At 34.3% G+C, this 21,617-nt stretch overlaps 3 protein-coding genes across 5 annotated transcripts in view; 1 reads left to right on the top strand and 2 right to left on the bottom strand.

The window, feature by feature from the left end:
• Window positions 1-21,617, bottom strand: part of LOC132784614 (GILT-like protein 3) — a 70,898-nt gene that overhangs the window by 13,181 nt on the left and 36,100 nt on the right. The gene's annotated exons all lie outside the window — the stretch shown is intronic.
• LOC132784613 (extracellular serine/threonine protein CG31145) overlaps window positions 1-21,617 on the top strand; it is a 76,797-nt gene that overhangs the window by 762 nt on the left and 54,418 nt on the right. The gene's annotated exons all lie outside the window — the stretch shown is intronic.
• LOC132785822 (uncharacterized) lies at window positions 20,247-20,941 on the bottom strand. The gene has a single exon (XM_060792109.1). It carries the CDS (start codon window positions 20,902-20,904, stop codon window positions 20,353-20,355), a length of 552 nt encoding a protein of 183 aa, XP_060648092.1. The 5' UTR covers window positions 20,905-20,941; the 3' UTR covers window positions 20,247-20,352.

Consider the following 21,617-nt stretch of genomic DNA (forward strand, 5'->3'; position numbering starts at 1 on the left):
TAGCACTGAATAGTGAACAGTGCACAGTGTTCAGCTCTCAAGTGCTGCATTTGCCACTTCATCATGTCAATCAATGTCGCACTGCAATGGGCGCTCCTTCTTATTCCTCTTCTTCCCTCTCTATGTTCATGTGTGCATGTGTGTGAGTGTGCGTGTGTGTAACAGTGCCCTCGTCAAATCAGGCCAACAATAAACAACAAACTCACACCAGGCGCAAACACACACAACACAACAACAAGCAACAATAACAACAATCAAAAGCTTTGCTTGTTTTGACATTTGCCACGCATGCGAAGTTCTCATCCTTCTTCCTCTCTCTCTCTTCCTTTTACGCTCTCTCTTGTTTTTTGCCAGCCACGTGATTCGCTCTCATCCTCATCCTCTCAGCTGTCAGCTGCACTTTGACTTTCTTTCTTAAGCTCCAGGGCATTGAAAAGCTTAGACCACCAAAAAGCTCAAGCGGCTGTTGCCAAGCCAACGTCAATTGCATCCTTGAGAGCTTTTTTCGTGCCAAGTCACTCTGCAAATTCATATGCACTTTATTGCTTTCTTGACACTTGTTGATGTCATCTCAAGGGAAAAGAAAATATTTTTTCTCTTTAAGCAATTTCTGCAATGTTTACTTTAGTTCAGTTTAACCTTGACATCAAAAATAACTCTATAATTAATCTATAATTAACATATATTCAAAAAGCAAATATTATAATGTCTCAGAAATACCAGTTTTTTATATTTAGCGTAGTTTAGCGTATTCAATAGTAACATTTACTATTTTTAAGCAAATCTTAACTATATTTTATTAGAAATCAGAATGAATTTAGCTTGATTTGAGTTAATATTTTCAATATTGTGACTGATTTCTAATTGAAATGTAAGGAGCTGTTAATATATTATTTTTTAGTGAAATCTTTTTTATAAATATTTTGAAATATTGAATATATTTTCTTTATTTTATATATATACATACACTATAACTATTTTGATGTGAAGTTTAGGTAAACAAATCTTTAATATATTCTTTTAGAAATCAGAATTAAATTAGCTTGGTTTGACTTCTAATACTGATGTAACAAACTTTAAATATACATATTGTGTTTTAGTGAAATCTTTTTTATAAAAATTTTGAAATATAGAATATATTGTCTATATATTATACATATGTATATTCAATAAAAACTTTTACTATTTTGATGTCAAGTTTAGTTAAATAGAATCTCTATTAAATTCTTTTAGAAATCATAAGAGGCTTGAGTTAATCTTTTCAATATTATCGCTGATTTCTAATTGTAATATAAGAAACTTTAAACATATTGTTTTTTAGTGCAATCTATTTCATAAATATTTTGAAATATGGAACATATTTTCTATATATTATAGAAATCTTAGTAATATTAGTTTTAAATGTGCTCATCCTTTTGTCTTATATTTAACCAGAATATTATGAAAAATATTGTAGTCTATCATAAACCTTAGTAGTCACAGCTTTTTTCTTATACTCAACCTGAATATTATGAAAGATATTATAGTCTTTTAGAAAGCTTATTAATCTCAGCTTTAACTGAGTTTATCCTTGTGATTAATCACTTCTTTGCCTGTTAACTTCTTCGACTTCAATAATATCATTGACTTTTAATACTGATATAAGAAACTTATTTATAAATATTTTGAAATATAGAATATATTTTCTATATATTATAGAAATCTTCATATTATTAGTTTCAAATGAGCTCATTCTTTATTCTTATACTCAACTTGAACATTATGAAAGATATTATAGTCTTTTAGAAAGCTTATTAATCTGAGCTTTAACTGAGTTCATCCTTTTGATTAATCACTTCTTTGCCTGTTGACTTCTTTGACTCTTCCCATGGTATTAAACTCGTTTATGCGCTGAGATGACTTTGCCAGTTTGTTCATCTCTTCGCATCGCATTGCCTGTTGCACTTTCACTTGGCTCAGTCGCATTCTAAAGTGAAAGGAGCTACTTACTCGAACGTTCGTATGTTAAGAGTTGGTGCTTTCTAAACTACAGCCCCTTACTCTAAAGTAGTTGGTAAATCGAGTGCCCATTCACAAGCCACTCGAAAACACACTCACTCACAAAAAATACGAATAAGCAAAAAAAGCATACGCAATGTAAACTGATCGTGCGCCTCTCATGTGATCTTAGCACCCACGAGTATTCAATGGATGAAACCAGAGCGAAACAGAAAACAGAGAAGCAGAGAAATAATAAAAACAGCAACTGGCCTCAAACATTCTATTTCAATTAGTGTAACTGACCTATGCCATTTGTGGTGTGCGGAACATTAATCAGCACGTTTTTTTTCAGCTCATTGTTGGCCTTTGTTTATAGCCCCAAAAAAACAACAACAATAACTGGCTCAAACATTTTTGGATGAATGTCTGCGCAATCCGTATTCAATTCATATTTTGTTGGGCAAAGCTTCACATGCTCGCAAAACAATAGTTGATTTTATTTTTATGTTGAGTTGAAATTCAGTATTTTCAGAGGTTTCTTTTTACAGCTCTGAAAACTTCACTAAAGCTGACATTTACTTAGCTATTTGTGTAAAATGTGTACTTTAAGAGTCATAAATCTTGTAGTTGCTGATTGCGATGTTTTTTGTGGTTTTTTTCCTAGCTTCGAAGTCTATTAAATCGTTTAAGTTGCGTGCTTGGAGGCAGTCTTAAATCAGTTACTTAATCCAACAGCCGAAGCAAGAGTAAATTTATCTAAATAATTAGGATTAATCTATTCAATTTGCGCATTTCACATGTTCGCACAAGTTAAGATCAGCATGAAGTTATTCGACTGTCACATCAATACTATATATAGTATATAGTCGATGTGGTCTGAAGTCATCAAGAGTCACGCAAAGCGAGAGCAATATACCATTGTTATGTATCGGAATGAATCTGCTGTAATTGCCCACAATTTTCATTTGATCAATTTTAATATAATGTTATTTGCCGGCATTTGATTGCATTAAAAATTGACGAGCTGTCTGCTTCTTTTTGATATATTAGCCATGGGGAAATTCATATCGAATCAAAACTGGAAATTGTACGAGTATGAGGCAAAAATGACACGCGATAAACATACAGCAAAATATTAAGCCAAACGATTTATTAAATGTATTTTTGACATTGACGTTTAATACCTGCCACAGTCGCAGTTTCGATTGTGGCTTTTTTACCGTCACATGAGGGTTCCCATTTACCGTTACCTGACTGATACCACGATACCAAGACCCAAGAACCGAGCCCAACCCAAAGTACAGGTTCTTTGTGTCGATTTCTTTTTCTTTCCGACTGATTCTCTTCCGACTAACTGTTGTTTTAACTGCAGCATAAGATAAACACAACAAAAAAGAAAAGAAATAATGCAAGCACGCAGAATTATACAATAAAGCACATTACTCGCGATTTCTTCATTTCCATACTCTGCAGAGGGTCTTATAATTATGTCGAGAGGTGTGAAACTTCGCTTCTTCCGTCGTTCCGTCTGTCCATGAAATTATTTGCCAACTAGTTTCGCACTCTTAGAGTTATCCTCATAAAACTTGCCAAGTTAGCTTATTTTTTTAGTTCCCCTTCGATTGAATATATAAATGCTGAATATTTCTTAGAACTTTTTGTTTATTAGGGTATTTAATTTGCAGCTTGCTAAACTCAGCATTCCTTTCTCATTAGACTTTATTTCGTCTTAATGTTTTTGCCAGTTCTCAGTTTGCATTGAAAAGCAATTTTTGTCATTATTTCGCAATTTATTATAAATTCAAGTTGAATTCCCTCGCTTCCAAGCTTAATGCTCGATTTATGGCAAGCGAAACTTTCGAAAAGCTCAAATCTAAGCGCTTAGCTTAGTTCGCAAGGATTCAGCATAGATGGCGCATGGAAAGTTTTTAAGCTTTTTTGTAGACAGGCGATGTTTAGAAAAGCTTTTCGTCGACATTCACCTGTTGCCTTTGAATTTGATGTGTAAGCTTCGGCTTCTTGGTAATTTCGTTATCAGCGAATGTGGAGCACAAATTGCTGATAAGAAAAACTCGCTGATTAAATGATATCATTTTGCTGCAACTGCACTCAGCTTTGTCGAAATATATATAATATATATGTCGACACATCGCGTGGGCTTTGAGCGAGAAAAGCTGAGGCAAGAGTAACTGAAAAATAAAAGCAGAAACAAATAGTCGCAACAACAATGGCAATAACCATAGCAATAACAATAACAGTAACCATAAGAAGTAATAGTAATAAATTATAATGAACTGAAGACTGAAACAATTGCGAGCTAAGTAAATGTCACGTTTATGTAACGACGTTTGCGAAATGAAATAGTCTTTTCTATTAGCAACAAATCTCCCCCCAAACTTCAAAGGGAGCCAAGTCGATAAATGACAATTGTCGATGCCCAAATTTTTTGTGCTCTCTGGCAGCAGGAAATCAACTAGAAATAAAAACAAAATATTGCAAGCGGCACCCGAAATAAATGACGTGACATCAAAATAACAAAAACGCCAATAAACAGTGACTGCAAAATGTAAACTACACAGAAACGTGCGAGACGCGACGAGATTTGCATTGAATGTTAATGAACGAACACAGAAAAATGATATGTATATAGTATAACATTATGTAGATCAAATATAAATATGTATTGGACAGAGTGTAGCGTGGGGTGTTTTGGCCAATTTATATAATTTGTGTGTTTAGATAATTTTATTTAAATGCCTTTCGAAGATACATCAATTAGCTGATTGAGAAAGTTCTTTCGCATTGATTGAAATGAAGTCAATATACCACATATAGCACTTGGTATATTTTTAGTACTTTTGTGATGCATTTATTTGGTATCAATATACCAATTATGTTATTTTGTATATTTGTATTACCAATATACCACATATAGCCATTGGTATATTTTTTTTTAGTATTTTATGGTATATTAATTTGGTATATTTTAAAATTTATACCACACTTTTTTGCTTTTATTCATATTAATATACCAAATACAGCCTATGGCATATATTAAGTATATTAATGTGGTGTATTTATATAATTTGCGTGATTGAGAAAGTTCTTTCGCATTGATTGATATGAAATCATTGATCGTTGTTCTATGGTATATTTAGTATGCAGTACTAAACCAATATACCACATATTGGTATATTTTTATTATTTTTGTGATACATTTATTTGGTATAATTTAAAATTTATTATATATATTTAAATTTAGATATTACCAATATACCACATATATCAATTGGTAGATTTTATTTAGTATTTTTTATGGTATGTTAATTTAGTGTATTTTAAAATTTATACCACACTTTTTTGTTTTTATTCATTTCAATATACCAAATACAGACTATGGTATATATTTAGTATTTTTGTGGTATATTAATGTGGTATATTTATATAATTTGCGTGTTTAGATAAATTTGTTGAAGTATCTTTCGAAAATACATCAATTAGCTGATTGAGAAAGTTCTTTCGCATTCATTGAAATGAAGTCATTGATCGTTGACTTGCATTCTTCTATGGTATATTTAGAATGCAGTACTATACCCATATACCACACATAGCAATTGGTATATTTTTAGTATTTTGTGATGCATTTATTTGGTATATTTTAAAATCTATACCACACTGCTTTGCTTTCATTCATATTTGTATTACCAATATACCACATATAGCAATCGGTATATATTTTTTAGTATTTTTGTGGTATATTGACTTGGTATATTTTAAAATGTATACCACACTCAATATACCAAATACAGCTCATGACATATATTTGGTATTTTTGTGGTATAATAATATGGTATATTTATATAATTTGCGTGTTTAGATAATTTTGTTGAAATGTCTTTCGAAGATTCATCAATTAGCTGATTGAGAAAGTTCTTTCGCATTGATTGAAATTAAGTCATTGATCGTTGTCGTCGTCGTCGTCGACATCGTGCATTCTTCTTGGAATGTCTTGCATGAGAACCGGTTGAGTGCCAGAGAAGAAGAGAACGACCCGGGCAATCAAAATCTTGTGCGTTCTACATAAATTTGCATATGCTTAACAAAGATACAAGATGGTCTGGCAGAATTTTAGTTATTTGGTTTTTATTTACAGTTGCAGACGAGTTTTGTTAAGGAAAAACCACTGTGAAATAAAATAAAAACAAGCAACAAGAAACAAAACTTTAAAAACTGTGTCAATGAAATTTTCGTGCATTAAATTGCAACAGCAAATGAAATACATAATCACAGTCGACTGTTTCAATACCCTTCCCCAAAAGAAACACGCAAAGCTGGTAATCAATTTGAATCTTGACTTTAATTGAAAGCCCTCAATTGATTTGTCTGAGACCGAAGACAATGTTTTCTCGCACTCAATTAATGCAAATTGCTTAACAATTTAACAATCGAGAACCGAGAATTCTCTCATACTTGAGAGTGAGAGAGAGCATGAACACTTCGACCTAGAGAATGTAAATAATCTCGTTTCCAAGTGATTCACAAACTTGTTTATTTTCATGGGCTGACCTCCCAACAGCTCCCAACGTTGAGTATCCACGATTAGTTAAATAATTGAGTTTGCATTGGTGTAAATTATGCTCAGTTGAACGTAACTCAAACTAGTCAAACTACTCATGAATACACTCGAATACAGTCGAATACACATCACACCCAGTCTCAGGTCTCGTTTCCATATTTGCTGGGCGAGCGCTGTGTGTTAAATACCTAAAATAACTTATCTTCCATTAGTATGCAAAGCAGCGCATCCGACACTGGAGACCAGGAAGCCGCAGCACATGCCAACAGGTAGGGGAATCTACAAGAGGGGAGAGGGGGGTCTTGAATGTCGGATCTTTACTTTGTATGCCTAGCTTGTTACATTTGTTGTATCATCACAGTCGAAGTCGCACTTGAGGTTTGTTTTGATTGCCCAGTTGTGAATCGTAGTTGGCTTTCACCAAAGCCATTCCTATGATATTCCTTTTCGGTATGTAGATTATGATTTTTATTATTATAAGCTGCAGTGCATTGTGCACACACATTTCCGTTGCACTTAACGATATAATTTTAATCGGTCGTTGCACTCTCTCTCTCTTCAAATGAGAAAATAACTGCAGAGACCGTTAGATACTCCACAAGAAAAAGTTACGATACATAAAATAGAACTTTTGATTTTCTAAACATTTTCTCCGTCTCATGCGGTTGTTATTTTCTTTTTCTCGACACTCAATAAAAAATTAAAGCACTTTTGTTGTTTGCGTTGATCTTGATATTATTGTTGTTTATGCCATTAAACTGCATGATTAATCAAAAATCGAAATTTTAATTGACGCTAGCAAAATGTGAAAATCATGCGAGTCAAATGAAGCACATTAAGCGTCGTCGCTTCGAATGTTGTGCTGTGTGTATCTTTAAGATACAAACGATTCTTTGGCTGTGCCAGTGACACAGAAGCCAGAGATATTACTTGAACAAACACAAACAGAACACAGAGCAACCAAACATTGGCTGCTAGACGCTCACCTGGGGAGAGCGAGTGAAAGAAACAAAAAAGATACAAAGATGGGAAAGAGAGAAGTTTCTAGGCGGAAAGGTTAATGAGTTATAAAAGTCTGTGTAGTGTAAACGATACGCATTATTAAAATCGCTTTAGTTTAGCGCGTATGTCTTGTATTTTTCCTCATATGTCGGATGTAATTTAGTTGCCAACTGTTTTACAGTATGCATGTGTTTGTGTGGGACAGATGCGAGTGAGAAGATACGAAAAGATACTAAGAGATACAATTTTCTTTGGCTTCTTTTGTTACGCTTTCCAGAACATGACTTGCGATATTTTCGGGCATGGCATGGCTTTCATTTTTTGGTAGCTCTTAGAATTTCACGCCAGCATAGAGACATCTCAAAGCAGAACTACTTATAATGGCATTTATTTAAAGACCAAAGCGAAAAGTCTCAATCTCAGCAACCGAAGCGGCAGCGAAACGACCCAGAAACTGTGTCAAACATTTTTACAAAAGTGCAAAGCTCATGAACAGCAGAACAATACCAAAATGGGGGCCAACAAACGGGGCAGCATTTAGGCGGCTCAACAAAAAAAAACAAAAACTTAAACTTCCACAAAAATACAAAGCGTAACTGTTTTTTGTAACTTTTTTTTCGGCCAGAGTTAGAGCCAGTGCAGGTGAAAGAGGCGAGGCAGAGGACGTCGTAATTAAATCTTATAGAATACTGGATACTCAAAAAAAAACAAAAATAATAGTAACTAAATTGCTCCACTCTTGCAGCAACAGCAACGGAGCATTGGCCATGCTTGAGTTGGTACTTACGGTATATATTTCCATACCCACTACCCATAGGCTAGAAGGGTCTTATAAATGTGTGCATCCATGAAATACCTGGTATATTTTAGTACGCTGTGGTATATTTAGAATTTAGAAATGCCTGGTATATAATAGTATTCTTTAGTATATTTACAATGTAGAAATATAGCCTTTGGTATATTGTTTTAGTATTTTGGCGGTGCATTTATTTGGTATACTTTAAAACTAATACCACATTGTTCAGCTTTAATTCATATAAATTTGTCAATTATGTTATTTGGTATATTTTTAGCATTTTTGTAATACTTTCGGTATATTTTAAAATGTATACTGTGCTATCTTGATTTTACTCATATCAATATACCAAATATAACATTTGGTATATTTTTAGTACTTTTGCGGTATATTAATACGGTATATTTTAAAATTAATACAACTCCGCCTTTCTCATATTCATATTAATATACTAAATGTATCGTATGGTACATTTTTAGTATTTTGTGGTATTTTTTTGGTATATTTTAAAATATATACCGTACTATTTTGATTTTATTCATATCGATATACCAAATATAACATTTGGTATATTTTTAGTACTTTTTCGGTATATTAATATGGTATATTTTAAATTGTATACCGTCTTATTTTGATTTTATTTGCAACAATATAGTAAATATAGCATTTGGTATATTTTTAATACTTTTGTGGTACATTAATATGGTATATTTTAAAATTAATACCACCTTGCCTTTCTCTTATTCATATAAATATACTAAATGCATCGTTTGACACAATTTTAGTATTTTATGGTATATGTAATATACCGAATTATATTTTAAAATTAATACTGCACGGTTTTACTCAATATGGGTATCTCACAGACGAGCACACTCTTTCTAAAATGGTTTTTATTTGGGGCTAAGCATTTTGGATGTGGAAAACTCGTTGAACAAACAACACACTTGAAAAGCGGCGGCAGCAGACGAACCGCAACCAGCGTGTTGGGCTCAGAGAGCCCAACCTTAAAATGCTCGCTTAGCATTAACAGTGACAGTCGCTGGTGTTGTGGGCTTGGGGGCGTGCCGCGCCCCCGTTTCCATCTAAATACTTGTGTCGCAATCTGCAGGCAACCTTTGGATTAAACCTTTGCCGTCGCTCAACCACAAATAATTTCAGTTCTAACAGCCGCAACCATTTTCGTAGCTGACCCGCGAGTTGTTGTTGCTGTTGTTATTATTATTGCAGAATCTGATTGATTTCAGCGCTGCTTTTTTGCCAGCCCCAGACAGACAGACAGACGGACAGAAGGACAGTCAGACTGTCTGGCGTATAATTGAAATGAATTTAATTTGGGATACATGAAATGGAAACGCATCTGCGTCGCTGTCATCCAGATTGTTTCGCTTACATTAATTGCGTGGCACGTTGATGACGCACATTGTTCACGACACACGACACTGCGTACTTTGGGTGCCACACAAAAAAAAAATGAGATTTGACGCCCACTCAAGAACTTCAAGAGTAATAAAGTAGATAGAATCACAGTTTATTTTTATATATATTTCCTTTTTTTTTTGTGCCCCCAAAGTAAAATGAGTACTCCACACACACACCTTCCTTAACAACAAAATTTGAGAGGTTTTCGCCATGGCCTACAACTTTTCGAGCTATGCGAATTTGCATTTTAGCATAGCAATCAAGTCTGCAAAAGTTGATGATAATTGAATCTGAAATCTCCATAAATATTAGTTGCAGACAACTTGTCTACTCGTTGCTTGTGTTGTGTTGTGTGCTGTGTGTTGTGTTGGCCTCTAAAAGTGTTGCAACACTATCTCAAGTGTGAATTGAATTTGTTTAGAGATTACACTCCTCGATGGGAGAATAGCAAAACATATTATTATTATCTTGGGTAGTTTTGATGAGATCACTGCATGAGCTCATTTTCTATTAAATTATTTAATTATTAATTAATTTATTTGCCTTTGCTACTATATCAAAGTGTGGCCCATCACTTTGATCGTAAAAGCCTCTTCAGACTCGGGTGGTAATAAATAAATAACAACATGACTGAAGAACACACTTCACTCCATTCCATGCTGAATAATTAACAAGTAGAAACGAGGGTGCTCGACTGTGAGATACCCGCTCTCTATTTTGAATAAGTGTGGTATTATTCTAAAATTTACCAAATAATATACTGAAATATATTAAATATATACGAAATTATATATTTGATATGTGTATATACTACAACATTCAAATAATGGTATACCACAAAAATACTAAAAATACCAAAGATTATATTTGATATATTCATATGAATAAAACCAAATCATATTCTTGGAATATACCTAATAATATACAAAAATAAATGTGGAATTGTTCTAAAATATACCGAATATTGTACCACAAAAATACTAAAAATATACCGAATGTTATATATGGTATATTGATATTGTGCTAAATTCAAAGAACAGTATAATTAATATACCACAAAAATACTAAAAATATCAATTATTTTATTTGGTATATTGATATGAATAAAAACAAAACAGAGTGGTATTATTCTTGAATATACCTGATAATATACTAAAATAAGTGTGGTGTTATTCTAAAAATATACCAAATAATATACCGTCATGTATTAAGTATATACCAAATGTTATATTTGGTATATTTATACTGTACTAAATTCAAAGAACAGTACAATTAATATACCACAAAAATACTAAAAATACCAAAGATTATATTTGATATATTGATATGAATAAAACCAAATCCAAACGGTATTATTCTTGAAATATATTTTGGTATATTTATATAGTACTACTTTCAAACTATGATATATTTAATATACCGGCAAAATACTACATTATACCAAAGGTGATGTTTGGTATATTTAGACACTACTGCATTAAAAATATACCATATAGTGCTATCTCTAAGACAGAAGGACAGAAAAACATGGCTAAATCATCTCAGTGGTTGACGCCAATCAAGAGTATATATATAATTTATGGAATCGGAAATTCTTCCTTCTGCCTGTTACATACACAATGTTATAATACCCTTCTACTCAATGGGTAACGGGTATAGAAAATAATAAAATTCGAAGCAGACCTTCAATTTTAGTTTGCACGCAATAATATTATTCTGCTTACAGGGTATTAGCACTTATTGCAAAATACTGTTTTGCTGATAAACCCAAATAAATAGCGTGAAATTGTTTTGCTCTTACACAGCACACAAGTAAATCTGCTACAGCTCACTCAGTTATGTATAGTAAATGTTTATTACAAAGACCATTTTATTTGGGCTTGTGTTTGCTCGTCCATGAAATGGCAGTTCGAAAAGCGCATGTCAGCCAAATAATATTAAATAAAAAAACAACAAAAAAAAAAATGAGAGGAAAAAATCTGGAAATTTAATTTCAAAATATTACATGCATTTTCGGATGTTATTTCTTTATGCAATAAATGGCAACTTCCGTTTGGCATTTTGGTATACAAAAAAATGTGAGAGAAATGTGAAAATAAATTAATACAATATGTATTTAAATGCCCAAGAGGGGGATTATTATTGGCTCGGAGGAGAAGTTGCATTTATTATGCGGATATTTCGATAGCGAGCCAGCTTGAAATTCATTTTTACGCATGACCTCAAGTCAAGTTAATATAGAATGGGATTTTTTTTCAATTGAGTAAATATAAAATGTAATAAAATGTTGAATTTTACATGCATGAGTATTTTTTGGCATTTGTAATAAATTCATCTTGCATTCTCTGTCTCAGAATTTATTCTTAAGATTTGTTCATTATAATATTTAAATATTATAAATAGCTTGCGCCTGACATTCTTTGGTAATCGCATTACGTCGCGATCTATTTGAGACAAGTTCATTATGCTTGTTTGTCTAATGACTTTAATTGTTTCTCTCAAGGGAACCGCTTGATTATGTAAATGCGAGGAGCTGTGTGTAATTGTTTTAAATCAAATTAAAATACACACCCCGTCATCCCCATTGTTTCTCCTCTTTTTTTGCTGTTTAGATCTGTGCGCTAAGAGCTTTATACAAAAATAGTCTCCTCTATTTATAATGCTCCAATTTGTTTTTGTGTACTGTGGCTGGCTGCTGCTGATGATGATGATGATGATATTCATGCTGATGTTGATGTATTTATTTCTAGTTTAAAATTAAACGCGACGCAAAATTTTGTCGAAATTTAATTTCGAGTTTCGCAATTTGTTTACTTTTAATTATAAGACCGCAGCGTTGAGCGATGCGGCAACAACCGAGACCTTTGATAGCCCTCGATTGCTTTTTTGTGCTCTCGCTTTTCTCCTGTTCTTGTTGTTTTTTATTTACAGTGGAGCGCTGCCTGTTTATCAATTTTCAATATTGACCTTTGCCTTTCCACCTTTTTCGCCTTATTGTTTGCTTTTTTAGTTAAGCTGCATTAAACACACACACATAGACACACATACATCAACAAAATTTGGCTGGTGTTTGTTTTTGTCTTTGTCTTCACACCTTTGGCCACTGGGAGCTAACGCAATTTGTTGTTGTTGTCGTTGTTGTTGTTGTTTTTGCGGTTCTTGCTGTCTACCTGGCGACAACTGCGGCAATAGAGCGAGACACCAAGAGAGTGAGAGTGAGACAGAGTTAGACCACAACATATTTGTGTAAAGTTTTTTGGGGAATTTTGTTGGCGCTGACACTTTTCTCTCTCTCTCTCTCTGGATTGCTGAATTTTTCACGCTCTTTGGAAATTTTTTAGTAGATTTGCGCGTCATGTCAATTGGATTAGAACAACAATTTCGAATTTCGAGGCGAATTCAAAGTGAGCCAATTAATTTGAAGTGCAAGCCATAAACAATGCCGTGTTGTTCACTGATTAGTCACCGCAATGCGGTGCGGTGAAGTGCGGTGAGGAGAGCTGGACAGCAGCTGATGATAAGCGGCAAACGCACTTAACCCAATTAGCTAGTTGGCCAAATGATGATAAAATAATTGCATTTAATTTAATTTGATTTGATTTCAATTGAATTGCAAGAAAGCCAACAAGTTGAAGCAGCAGACGAAGTCGACGTCGAAGTCGAAATCGAACTTGAACACAAAGCAGAGACGTAGAAAACTAATCACTCCCCATCTCTCTCTCTCTCTTTAGCTTGGCTTCTGTTGTTCTTTAATTTCATTTTCAAGCCGCGCTGATTTCTATTTCAACTTCTACTCGCTTCTCTCTTGCCTCGTTCTGCTCTTACTTTCTAATGAGACTTGAGTTTCATTGAAAGTTCAATTAGCGTGTGCACCGAGCGAAAGTTGACGCAATAGCTGCGATGGGAAATTGCAGAGACAGAGACTGAGAAAGAGACAGAGACTGAGAAAGAGACAGAATCAGAGAGAGGGACAGTTTGCTGATAGTTTACTTTTGAGCTTATGGAAGTTATCCCTTAATCGCCCATTCGCTCATTTCTAAATGCGTTTGAAATAAACTCTTTTCTCTTATTTGAAATACATGTTGGTATATTTCAGTATATTTTCATCATTTTGGTTTATTTCAATGCTTATACCATATATATTTTCTTTCTTTCTTAGTAAACATATACCATTTGACATATTTCAGTATTTTTGGTATTCTAATTTGGTATTTTTAAATACTAATACCGTATTTCCTTACTTGTTTCCTTTTTAAATCATTGTTAGATTAGAAATGTAATTCAATAATTTGTTCGAATGAAAATCCATGAAGTATTTAAGCAACGTGTCGTATACTTACTATTGAGCTTATGAAATTTATCCCTTAATCGCCCATTCACTCATTTCTAAATGCGTTTGAAGTAAACTCTTTTCTTAAAGTTGAAATACAGCATTTAAGCTTGTTTATGCCTGCTACCCATATGTATATACCATATATACATTTTGGTGTATTCCAGAATATGTTCGGAATTTTTCGGTATATTCCAATTCCTTACATTATTATTGCAGTATATTTTCGGTATATCATTTTGGAATATTTATATTTTTTACCATACATTCTTTCTTGCTTTCTTATTAAACATGTACATTTTGGTATATTTCAGTATATTTTTGGTATTTTATTTTGGTATATTTAAATGTACATTCTTTTTTGCTTTCTTATTAAACGTATACATTTTGGTATATTTCAGTATATTTTTGGTATTTTATTTTGGTATATTTGAATGTTTATATTTTTCTTTTGAACATATACATTTTGACATATTTCAGTATTTTTTTGGTATTTTAATTTGGTATTTTTAAATATTAATACCGTATTTAATATAAATGTAATTCAATAATTTGTTGGACTGAAAAACTATGAAGTATTCAATCAGCGAGTCGTATACTTACTATTGGGATTTATGCCTCAACATTCATTCACCCATTTAAAAAAGCCAAAGGCTATTGTAATTTAATTTGTTAGAATTTTCGTTTAACAACACTTGTTAAAACAATATACCAGTATATTCAGTATTAATTTAATATATTTAAATACTAGTAACGCACTTATTTGTTTTCTTTTCACATATTTGCTTGATTAGAAATGCAATTGAACAATTTTGTGGGTTAAAAATCTGTAAATTCATCGTGTCATGTAATTGATTAAACGAGTTACACAAACACTTTAAACATATAGCAACCACTGCAGCAGTATTTTTATCCGACTGCGAAAAAATCTAGCCATATGATTGACATTGCAATTTTGTTGCATTCCCCGGAAAATATAATCAAAAAGTTTCGCGACACTTCACGTGTGGGAAAGCGTGTTTTTTTTGGTATTGTGTCGGAGGATTGTTGTTGTTTAAATTGGTTTAACCCGTTGTTATTCTGTGTTAGTTTTTTATTTTCATTTTTCATTATGATTGTGCGGCTGTGTACAGATTTTTATATTCAATTCTTTTTTGCGTTCTGTTTAAATTGTTTTGCTTGGCGTATGGACAAATTAATATTTGATATATGTTTGTACATATGTGTCGGTATATTTTGTATACGCAACACTGGACGCGAATTTAATTGCTTATGTGTGGTTGTACTTTGATCATTCCATTGAAATCGAGTTTGCAAATTATTATTGATTTAAATACGCTCAACACACAGAGAAAGAAGTTCAAGTGGAAAAAACTGATCATGCACCTGCGAAATCGGAATCAATTTATGAAATCGGAATCGGAAAGTATAGAAAATCAAAGCCTCTTTGTTAGCGAATGTTTTTGGCTGATTTATCAATTGTGAAGCGCCCCCAATTTGCTATTATTTATCATGGCAATTTCGAGTAGAAATATTTCTGTGTAATTTGCTGGTCTATCGAATTCTCGAATCAATGAAATTTATGTAGTAATTTTTGTTGCTGTTGTTGTTGTGGTATAAAATTCAATGAAAATGAAATGGAGATGTGATTCTGTGCCTCAGGGTTTTCACTCCCCTTGAATTTCTCTCTAATGAAATCGGATTGTTTTGTGCAAATTTCTCTTTTTATACTGCTGCGGCGAACGTGATATAAATTACCGGCGTTATTAAAATTTAATTAAACTGAATATGAAGTGAATGCACAAAAGTTATTACAACAGCAAAAATAAAAAAATTAAACATTATATGAGGTGGTCATAAAAAATGGCGAGCCTTTGTGAATGACATTTTTATTTACAATTAATATTAACTTTAACACAGCAGCATAACTTTCGAGAAAACAATTAATTGTTTTTAATTAAACATTGACTTTTTTTCCATAATTGAGTTGCACTTAGCATAGAGAATAGAGGGAAAGTGAGAGAGAATTATAAAAAAAAAACAAGTAAGAAAGCTACAGTCGAGTGTGCTCGACTGTGAGATACCCGCTACCCATTTTAAATAAAAGCAAAATATTGCGGTATTTTTTCAAAATATACCGCAAATACTACTAAAAATATACCGAGCGGTATATTTGGTATATAGTGGTACCACATTCAAAATATACCATAGACGGCACAATATACCAGATTGTCGGATAATGCAACAAGGCGTTTTTGCCCATACAAAAGTATTTTTTTAATAGCTTCCACAATTTTTATTTGATCGAAATCAAATTTTCAGGAATCACGTACTACTATAGTTGTTATTGTATATACCAAAATTCTAGCTTTCAAATAACGCTTGCTATTCGATTTTTTTTATTTTCGGGGGCGGAAGTGGGCGTGGCAACAAATTTGAAACAAACTTGATCTGCGTGGAAACATAACAAATGCTGTCGAAAAAAAATTATAGCTCTATCACTTATACTCTCTGAGATCTAGGTGTTTATACGGACGGACGGACAGACAGACAGACGGTCATGGCTAGATCGTCTCGGCTGTTGACGCTGATCAAGAATATATATACTTTATAGGGTCGGAGATGCCTCCTTCTACCTGTTACATACATTTCCTGCCGGCACAAAGTTATAATACCCTTCTACCATATGGGTAGCGGGTATAAAAAATATAAATGTAGGTAATTGCACACATAAAAGAAAGTAGAAAATTTAATTCTGTGAGTAATAAGTTCAGTAGTTTTCCCATCGATGTCGTGTGTTTAATGGATTATTGATACTGTGGCCTATTTGAATTAATGATATTGTAATCAGTTATCGCTATGGTGACAGCCTGCATGTCAATTTTGCTGTTACACTCGATGTAGCTGTCATTATTAATGACACATTCGAGTCAAGTCTTTGGGTCATTTGGTCATTTGGCCATTACCAGCAGGTTGATAAGTTGGCTACTGATTAACTTAAGTATCTGCTGCCATGAAGGTGTTTATTAAAAGTAGTTTCAACACTGCTTCTTAAATTGATGGTCTAATGAAATTTCCACATGGCAAGCATGGGTTTTGATTGTTGCTTCACTCAATGCTAATTGTAGTTTGTGTTGTATTTTGTTTTCTTTTGTTGCTGTTTGTGTTTGTGTTACCCAACAGCTCTTGAGTTTTGCCCACTTTAACCTTGCTCTGAGCTTGGCGCCTAGCTCATTAAACTCGAAAGAGTCGCATGTCAAAAGCCATTTGAACTCTTGCCTCTATTTGGTATTAGATCGCCATCCCATGACTCACCATGGGGCTGCCTTTAACTTCCGTCTAGGCCTGCTAATTATTTTTATGGCATTTTAATGGCTTAATTAAACAATTTACTTAGAGCCCCAAGATCGTTTAATTATGCACGCAGCATAGAAGAGGAAGTGAGAGAGGAGATGCAGACTCAAAGCCAAGATGCAACCAATTAAATGTTCATTAAAAAAAACTAAAGCAAAAAAAGAATTGCAGCTGCTTGGCTTTGGCAGCCACAACAAAGAATCTAATTGTATATCAAGTGCAAGTGTAATTGTGGGTGCGATTGTATGAGTGTGGGTGTGTGTGAGTGTGGGTGTAAGTGTGTGTGGTGAGCGAGTGCATTTTATGCGCCAATAAGCAATTCATAGAGCCAAAGGCGAATGCAATGCCTCACTCGTAAACTAATTCAATTAACAACTAAGCAGCTTAACATTAAGTGCCACAGTGCACAGTGCACAGTGGTTCGGCCTCTATGTTGTATGTGGTAAAATGCTTGCTGCAACCTTTTATTTTATGTAATGAAGTCTAAAAAACGAAAATAAACTTTCACATTTATTTTTAATATAAGCGTTGCACTTACTCTTTTGCTTCCTCAATTTTTGATAGTGTTGGATATTGTGCAAAAACATCGATACATCGATGTTGAGCTAACAGTTGAAGACATCGTATCGATGCTTAGTTTTTTTTGGTAACATCGATAAGTCGATTTATAGTCGATGAAAAACAAACAAAAACATTTTTGCTTCTCCATTTTTGATAGTTTTGTTTATTGGGCAATAACAGCGATACTTCGATGCTGTATCGTTGAAAACATTGTATCGATGCTTAGTTTTTTTCCAGAATATCGATACCGCCAAAACTCTAGCAACTGCGTCTTGCAAATGAACACGTGTTCACTTCTTCTCTTCTCTTTCAATTCTCTTTTGAGCAGGTCCCGTTACATTTGTATGTATGTATCCAGAAAAATGCGGCTTGCTTGCTCATTTTAGAGGGTTACTTTTTGCAAATTTTGTCTTAGTATGAATGCTGTCCTAGAATTCCATTTTGAGCAAGTCCCGTTATATATGTATCTAGAATAAACCGGTTTGCTTGGTCGGTTTCGTTACTTTTTGCAAGTTTTGTCTTGTTATGAATTATGTTTGAATTTTGTTTTATGCCCGTGACCACTGTGCATTGGTACCACAAACACACATGCATGCATAAGTGTGCATTGCGAGAGCTTTTGAGTGAGCTGGAAACTCAAAAGGTTGACCCATAACTCGTAGCTCAAGCAACAACAACAACAAGAACAAGTCGAGCAATGTCTTAATTAGTTTGGCGCACATATCAAACGTCAAGGCATCTTGTGGATTGCACCTTAAACATTTGCACATGACTCGACTCTCGCATTCTCAGCATTTGGCTGTCTCTGTATGTGTGTGTGTGTATGGGCCATTAAGCCGATTGTGACATTTGCAAAGCCAGCCAAGAGTCGACTAAACTGACCAACCAACCAAACAGTCAGCCAAGTGTTGAGTTTCGAGAGCCGCAAAACTATTGCGGAGCTTAAGCAGCGCGCTCTTGACTTGCATCTTGCATCTGTCAAGTCTGTGTGACTAAGTTTTACTTTAAGCTGGGAGCCTGACTTTGAGGCCAGCGTCACGACAAGTGCATTAAGCCCACTTTGTTTGCTTTTGTTACTCGACACTGGCGGAAACGTGCGGGCTAAAACTAAAACCGAAGCTAAGCTAAGAGTACTGAACTAGTTAATCAAATTGCTCGGCATTTGCATATTAATCAAGTTTTCTTCTCTCTCTCACTCACTCTCACTCTTTCTCTTTATCTCTTTACAGACAAGCTGGTGGTAAGTAAAAGCCATTCAACAATGCTGGGAAAACAATTTACACAGACAATTTTGCAACGCTTATCAAGTGGGCGCCAGCGAGACAGACAGACAGAGTAAGAGAATTGACGTCACTCAGACTTATCATACAAACATACATAAGTACGTACATAATATGTATGTACATATGTAGTTGTTGGTTGTCGTAAGTCGAAGTTGGAGTCACAGGTTGCATAGTTTCCCACATTTGTTGTGTTATCTGATTCTGAGCTTCCACCCCCACAAAAAAAAGTGTTGTGCAGTTGTTCTCTCTCTCAATTGTTGCCTTATCTTCCACACACACACACACACACAAGTGGCGGCTTTTGTTGTCAGAATTGTATTTGCCCCTTGGTTCACACTCTTTATTTAATAAGCAGCCAGCTGATAATTAGATAGCAACTACAACATGTATCAAAATAGAATTGCATTGTGTGATTAGTCATGTGCTACATTTCATTTGCATGGCAGCTATAAAAGCTTTTTTCTCTCTCTCTCTTTATCATCTCCGCTTTCGTATACATATTTGTTATTTGCCCAGGCTTTAAGGTCTCGCTTCGGGGTCCGGAGATCGGGACACATAATCGCTAGGTCTTTGCTGCGTATCAACGGAGGCATTAGCATGTCATGGCCAGATAAAAAATGTTGCGCATGTTGGACATTGGATGGAAGAAAAAAAAAAAAGGAAAACAAATTCTGTACATTCTACGCAAATGTACATCTGTGTGTGCCAAATACAAATACAAATACACACACACACAACACTCAAATACCTTGCTTCAATATTTGCACGCCTCAAATTTGTTTGCGTTAGCCACAGCCACAAATGTAGGGCTATTAGTATTCCCCTAGAAAACTGCGACATCCAGACAAAGCATTCCATTTTTGAATTAAATTCAAATTACGAGAAAAGTTTGTGTATCAATAATATGTTAAACATTCCCCAAAAAAACACAAGAAAGTAGTTTAATTATTTATTTGTAAGCTGATGCTTTATTTCGAACAGAAGGAGGATGTTACATTTAACTCCATTGATAGCTTCCGTTCGTATGATCCAGGCCTGTAGATGAAAGTCAACCTCCTCTTATTCCCTGCTGTAATATGCCCCGAGAGAAGGGATCCAAATGGTCAAGAGCATCTTTACGACGCTTGGGAATGGGTTGAATATGCGGCAATCGTGTCCCATTAAAAGCATTCAGACTCAACATTTCATCGTCGTCGTCGTCATCATAATCGCGTCTGCGCTTGGCCCCCAATGTTTTCGAAGTCTGCTGCTCCTGACTGGATGTTGAGACTGTCGATGGAGCCGAGACTGTCGATGGAGCTGAGACTACCGCACTCAACACGCTGCTTACGTCTGATATGGAGTCGGTTTGTGCTCCATCTTTCTTCGCAGCTCGCTTCGCTTTTAAAAGCCGCAGCTTTGGCAAGTAGATCTGCTTCGCAGTGTTATAGCAATCCTCGCAAACCAACGAAGTACTGCGTATTTCCGGATTAACCATCCTGACGAAGTTCAGGATATTTCGGTCACTAATAGTCCTATACGGCTTACGTAGACGATGCAATTTAATTTGACATATGCGCCTTTCGATTGTGGGCGATGCGCTTTGATCTGGTGTCTTCATCTTGTCTTCCAATTGTGAAATGAATTCGCGAACGCGTCCCCGTAACTGTTTTCTCCTGCCGAAGTGTGACCAGATTCTGTAAACTCTATATTGTTAGAACGTGATCGAAATGTATCGAAAAGTTCCAAGTAGATTTGCAAAAGCATCGATTGAAGGATTATCTGATTGCCGATATTTAATAAGAATTATGTCAGGCTTTGCTTAGATTTATTTTAAGCTGATTTTTTTTTTTATAATATTAAAGCAATTTCAAATTAAATTAAAACGCCAAAATTTCCGATAGTCAGCTGATTGCGATCGATACTTTTTTCGAGTCCTGTTTCCACAGCACCAAATACTCGGTTTTTTTCGGTGTTTTTTTTTATTATATTCGATATGTTACATTTTCCCCTGGGAAAAACCCATAAGAAAACTTTGGATTTTTCATATGTATCTGTCAGCCAATATTTGCGGGGTTTGATCGACATAACACTTTTTTCGATAAATATACCAAAATAGTAGCCAAGATACGGCTACATTTCGGAATCATTGTCGCATCATTGATGCTGTTTTATCATTTTTTTTTTTAAATATTTAAAATTTCACAGTTGCCCCTTAATCCGTTTTTTCACATGCGTATGTTTTGTGAATATATCGACCACTATTTTTCGATATATTTTTTCAGTCACGCGATATTTAAGCGAGGTGAAATCGAAACGGAGCTCACCACAGCT

The sequence above is a fragment of the Drosophila nasuta genome, chromosome 2R (assembly GCF_023558535.2).
Source record: "Drosophila nasuta strain 15112-1781.00 chromosome 2R, ASM2355853v1, whole genome shotgun sequence".
NCBI lineage: Eukaryota > Metazoa > Arthropoda > Insecta > Diptera > Drosophilidae > Drosophila > Drosophila nasuta.